The sequence below is a fragment of the Vigna radiata genome, chromosome 11, assembly GCF_000741045.1.
Source record: "Vigna radiata var. radiata cultivar VC1973A chromosome 11, Vradiata_ver6, whole genome shotgun sequence".
NCBI classification, from domain to species: domain Eukaryota; kingdom Viridiplantae; phylum Streptophyta; class Magnoliopsida; order Fabales; family Fabaceae; genus Vigna; species Vigna radiata.
The window spans coordinates 1,775,417-1,781,429 of record NC_028361.1 but is presented as its reverse complement, the minus strand read 5'-3'; the positions used below and the strand labels follow the sequence as shown (position 1 = coordinate 1,781,429).

General features: G+C 32.1%; 1 protein-coding gene across 1 annotated transcript; it reads left to right on the top strand.

Moving 5' to 3' along the window:
* Positions 1-559: 559 nt before the first annotated feature.
* LOC106776377 (protein SGT1 homolog A) lies at positions 560-4,773 on the top strand. The gene is made up of 10 exons (XM_014663818.2): positions 560-818; positions 912-981; positions 1,104-1,228; positions 1,529-1,670; positions 2,143-2,239; positions 2,348-2,413; positions 3,345-3,480; positions 3,618-3,700; positions 4,225-4,329; positions 4,451-4,773. The coding sequence occupies exons 1-10, from the start codon at positions 659-661 to the stop codon at positions 4,556-4,558; spliced, it is 1,092 nt and encodes a 363-aa protein (XP_014519304.1). The 5' UTR covers positions 560-658; the 3' UTR covers positions 4,559-4,773.
* Positions 4,774-6,013: the final 1,240 nt, after the last annotated feature.

The window sequence follows — 6,013 nt, the reverse complement described above, 5'->3', positions numbered from 1 at the left end:
TATTGTAAACAAAGCTATAAAAATAATATAAATGTGAAATGACGATTTTGTTTTGATTCAATTCAGACGTTATATTAAATTAAGATCGAACTTAATAAGTGGGTTTAATTTTTATGTTTGGTTGTGAAATAAATTTTAATATAAAATAAACCACCTAATATTTATAATAGTATATGAAGAGATCAGTTATTTGATGTTGGAGAATGATATTTTAACAACTCTTTTTTAATAACTTTTTGATAATAGAATATGTGTCACCATTTTATTAGTCTGTTTGAATTTATTCTAAAATAATATTTTAAACGGACCAATCACAAACTTTCATGTATGCGTTATAAAAAAGTTGTAAAATAATAAAAGAGTTTTTCTATATTTAAAATAAAAAATATTATTTTAATGTTAAAAGTAAGTGTAAATAAAATTCAACGAAACAGAAGAAATCTTTTTTATTATTTTACCTATAATATTGTTTTTATTGAAAAAAAGGGAATTTGTAAAGGTTGTTTTTGGTTTGGGTGGAAGTAAAGTAAATAAATACCATAGAGAGAGGGAGAAGTAAAGCAAGGAATGAATGAAGAGAAGGGTCTAGAAGAACAATCCCTGCTTAGAAATAAATATTACAGTGGAAAGGACGTCAACGAGCTCACTCCAAATCGAAATGGCGAAAGAACTTGAGAGGAAAGCGAAGGAAGCATTCTTCGACGACGACTTCGCTCTCGCCGTCGATTTCTACTCCGAAGCCATAAAACTAGATCCAAAGGACGCTAATCTCTTCGCTGACAGAGCACAAGCCCATATTAAGCTCAACGCTTTCACTGGTTTCTACCCTCACTTTCCCTCTCTCTATTCTCTTCGTTAATTTCACTCTCTCACTCTCTTTCTTACTCAAACGTATTTGTTTCCACCGCCAGAAGCAGTTTCCGATGCCAACAACGCCATCATGTTAAACCCTTCCTTGTCCAAGGCCTATCTTCGCAAAGGGTTTGCTCTTTTTCTCTTTCAGTAATTTAGATACAAATTCAAACGTTCTCGTAATTTTCACATCGAATCAGCGTATCTGTGTTTCTACGCCTCTTAGTTGCTGTTGCTATTTATTTTTACAGGACCGCTTGTATAAAGCTAGAAGAATATCACACTGCCAAGTTAGCACTTCAAGACGGCGCCGCTTTTGCGCCGGACGATTTGAGATTCTCCAAGTTGATTCAACAATGTGACCGCTTTATCTCAGGTGATCATACATTACACTTAACCTTTTTTTAGGTTTGAACTGTGTGTGCCGATATACAGTGACTGATTGTTGACATTGGATGAATCAGTTTAACTTCAGTAGTAATTAGCCTTTTTATCGTATCCAATGAGTGTGATCTTTTTATTAGATTTATAGATAGTAGATAGGGAAGTGCGAAATTCACATTTGTATTGTATGGTATAATGGTATAATGAGTGAGTGGTACTAATTTAACATTTTTTTGTGATTGAGAAATTGTGCTTCTCTTCATTTGATGTATTATATCTCTTCATTTATCAGAGGAATCAAATGATTTTGTTAGCACCATATCGTCAAGTGGTCCCCACTTGAACAATACAAATGACGGGGTGACTAAAGAAGCTGAGGAAGACAGTTTGGTATCCCAAATCAAGGAAGTCACAATAAACAGACCAAAATACAGGTTCTCGCTTTTATATTTTTCTTTCCTCCTTGCTGTTATTTTTTACATTATTAAGTTCTGTACAAAAACTATAACCACCATCATGAGTCACTATTCCCATAAAATCCGCTATTAATTCTACCAGATATAAGAATCAAGAACATTTTATATGGTGTTTTATGGTTTTTTTACTTATTATTACTAGGTTCATATTTTAATTAAGCTTATTATGTATATCATAAAAAAATATTTAATCAAAAGCCTCCTGGGATGGTGTTTCTTTAATTATTATGTCGTCTAAAAAAGTGCTTATCAAGCGTGTAATAGGGTCTAGGAGTATGGGGAATGTTAATACGTCATGCTGCAATTCTATAAACTTCCAATAATTTGTTCTTTTGGCATTGTGTCTCTCGTGTTGTATCTATGGATATTTCATTTTATGCTGAAATTTGTTTCTCAACTAACTGATAACCTGTTGATTATGCTTAACCAGACATGAATACTACCAAAAGCCAGAAGAAGTGGTTGTGACAATATTTGCAAAGGGAATATCTGCAAAAGATCTGGTTGTTGACTTCGGTGAACAGATTGTAGGTTTATATAATGGGTGCTTAGTATTTCTCCTGTACCGCTGCTTTATTTCTTCATGTGTTTCATATATAACTCTTCAGATAACTTGAAGTACTTGAACATTACAGCTTAGTGTAACTATTGATGTTCCTGGCCAAGATGCCTATCGTTTCCAACCTCGATTGTTTGGGAAGGTAACTGATTTATATTAATAGTTTACTTGTCTATACTTGATGATTTTCTATCCTTTTGGATATCACATAAAATAGATTCCATTTTCTGATAGTGCCATAACAAAAAGATCCTGCTTAATCTACCTTGAGTTATGTTCTTATTTCACCATTAAATAGACTCAGGATGACTGTCTGCATTAGTAAAGCATTTTTTTTTTGTTTGGTGGGATCTGAGGGGTCTCTGATAATATTCCTCTTGTTTTTATCTAGATTTGTTTTGGAATACTTCAATTATAGAATTTAAATGGATTCATTTGGAATGAATTGGTGTAGAAGTCCTTAACCTTTTTAAAATTAATTAATCTCTTAAATTAATATTATTCTAAATAAACTTGGTACATTAATGTATTTACTGATGAAATTATGAATTCTTTTATTTTGAACATTCCAAACACACAATATGGCTAAATAATCATTATAGCAGTCACCATACAGCTATAGTGTGGCTTCTTTGACCCTTGGGCTTCCACCATAGGCAATTTATGTACAGCGGCCCATTATGGTGGTGCCGTATGCCACAATGACATGTTTATTTGGTTGAATTTTGGCCATCTGCCATTTATAGCCTTGCAAATACTCAATTATGTAACTTGGTTCAATAATGATTTTATTCCATATATTTATCTATTTTTTACTAGCAAGGCGTTCTATTTCTCTCTTTTGTTGAATTATTTTATGTATATTTGAATATTACTTTATACTTCAGGATGAAAGTCTTGGGGATGTGGGCTGGTGCTAGTTTAATTTCTGTGTTTGTTTATCAGGGGACAGCTACTTGATTTTATTTTTCTAATTTTAAAATAAGCTATCTATTGCTTGGGCAAATAATAGGAAATAAATATTCAAATTCACTATTCATTCGGTACCTTTTCCTTTTGCTTGAGCAAATCAGATAGTTCCCAACAACTGCAAAGTTGCGGTATTGTCAACCAAAATTGAAATTCGTCTTGCAAAAGCTGAAGCTATTAATTGGACATCTCTGGAATATAGCAAGGATACACTACCCACTAAAATAAACATGCCTATAGGTGAGATGACTGTTTATTTATTTTATCCTTTTGTGATATCTTTGTGTCCTTCTAATTGTTCATTGAATAATTGAGAATGTATCTTGAGGCAATTACTTTCCTGATGGTGAGCTTACTCCCACTTTTAATCCATGCAGTTCAATCTCAAAGGCCTTCATACCCATCATCAAAAGCAAAGACAAAAGATTGGGATAAGTTGGAAGCTCTAGTGAAAAAAGAGGTTCGGAAGCTATCCCTTTCTCCCTTCGGGATAATTTAGGCTTAATTTTTAGCGGCTCCATATAATTTCAATTTCAATTTTTACCAGTTGCTCATGACTTAGGATAAGCAAATAGCTTTCTTTGTGTGATTGTTTGGCTGTACATCGACAAAAAATAGTTTTATGTTTGACAGAATGACTAATTGCGGCACCATCTTAGTTGATGTGATGATAGTTTTACTGATGTGGATTTCCTTGAAGACATTGAAATTGTGTGTTTCAATTCCTTACCAGCAATGAGAATCCAAATCATCGACATGCTGATGGATGAGTGTAGAGTTTAATGTGAAAACTTCAGATTTTAAATTGTACATGACCAAATTCAGATTTTTTGTTTAGCTGGAAGACCTGAATTAAACCTACTTTGTATTTGAATAATGAAAAATTAGAAGCCTGCAAATCTAGATCAAACAGAATCTGTACCTCGTCTTATAAGATAAGAGACTGTTGCAACGATATTGACAAAATTGTGGCCTACCTTTCAGGAGAAAGAAGAAAAGCTTGATGGTGATGCAGGTTTGAATAAATTGTTCCGTGATATTTACCAAAATGCAGATGAGGACATGAGGAGAGCAATGAGCAAGTCTTTCGTAAGATATCCATTCTGTGCATGCTTTGATATTGACGTGTTTTATTTCCCCCGATTGCCGCTAGTTTTATCTTAAATCATTAACATTTACTCCCTTTTTTTGAACTGCTTTATTTTTGTAGGTGGAGTCAAATGGAACAGTGCTATCAACTGATTGGAAAGAAGTGGGATCAAAGAAGGTGGAAGGCAGTCCTCCAGATGGCTTGGAGCTGAAAAAATGGGAGTATTAATTGGGTACTAAAATATCCATATTTCAAGCTGATGCTTGTCGGAATGTAATCATTTGTGTAAGGGACATTAATTTTCTGTGTGAACAACTTGATTTGCTTTTTGCTGTAGGAGTGGATTTTATTTTCTCGGTATGTGTTCATATAATGTCGGATTTCAAGTTTTTATTTTTTTTATGAATTAAATATTGGAAAATAAGTTTGAAGGTTGAGCTTTAGCAAAGATGCTCCCTATAAGTTCAAAATTTGAATGTGGAGATGATTGATTATGAGCAGTAGTAATCTTGACGCAGTCATCCTTGGTTCAGAGAAGTAGGAGGCAAGACGTGGTCTTTAGTTTTTGTATACAACCTGTGCCATGTGGGAACTGAGTCTCTCTTCTCAGTTATCCTTATCAATAACACAACCATAAAGATAAAGGTAAGTTTTTTGCTAGTCAAATCCGTAAAAAAGGAAGATTGCATTAGGTTCCCTCAAATCATACTTCTAGTGTGTTTAATGTTAGGTTTGGTGAAATATGATGTCAAACTGAACATTGAATCAAAATAATCGTATATGAATGAAACACAACCTTAGAATTTGGGCAGTTATTGCATTAGGTGTATGGATCAAGAAATTTAATTGAATTTGTTCATAGATATGAGTAACGCTGATAATGTACTGCATGAGTTGGATGAATCAAGAAACTACCTGTTTGACAATACCTTTTTATTTTATAAATTTGAAATAATACAGAATACAAAAGTCATCAATTTGTTGAAACGAGAAAAAGTTAGATATAAAGCAAAATAGTTATATCTGGTTCTCCCTTTCAAGTAATTTGGTTAATGTACTAATATATATTATTTATAAATTTATTCAAATTAGTCAATTTGAAACTATTTTAGATATGAATATATGAAACGATATTATTGTATTTTTTTATCAATAGAGAAAACACACGCTCTTGACATCATAATTATGAAAATAAATTTAAATAATTTATATAATTTTTATTAATTTTACAAATAGATTTTATTTATTTAATTTTAAAATGATTAAATTCAAAGAGAAACGGTTAAATTTAAAAACACTTAAAAGATAAAATTAAAAAAAAAATGTTGACACCGGGAAGACATCCTTTTTTACATAATAGTGTAGATTATACATTCAGGAAGGAATAATCAATCCAAGATATGAATCATTCTCAAATTTTACGTGCATCTTAATTCGTTTCTTCAGTGGCATGATATAAAATTCTTTTGTGACCGATTTCAAGAAATACAATTAAGTATCAGCAGTTTGCCTAAACCCAATTGGGTAGACGATGATCTCCACATTTTTTTTATTCAGTCATAACACTTACGAAACGATATTCTTAAATAAGAACAAAACATACTGAATTAAAAATCTCTTACGCATATATTTAGTAATTTTACTACAGTTTTAATATTTACTGAATAAAAATCAATCAATCCC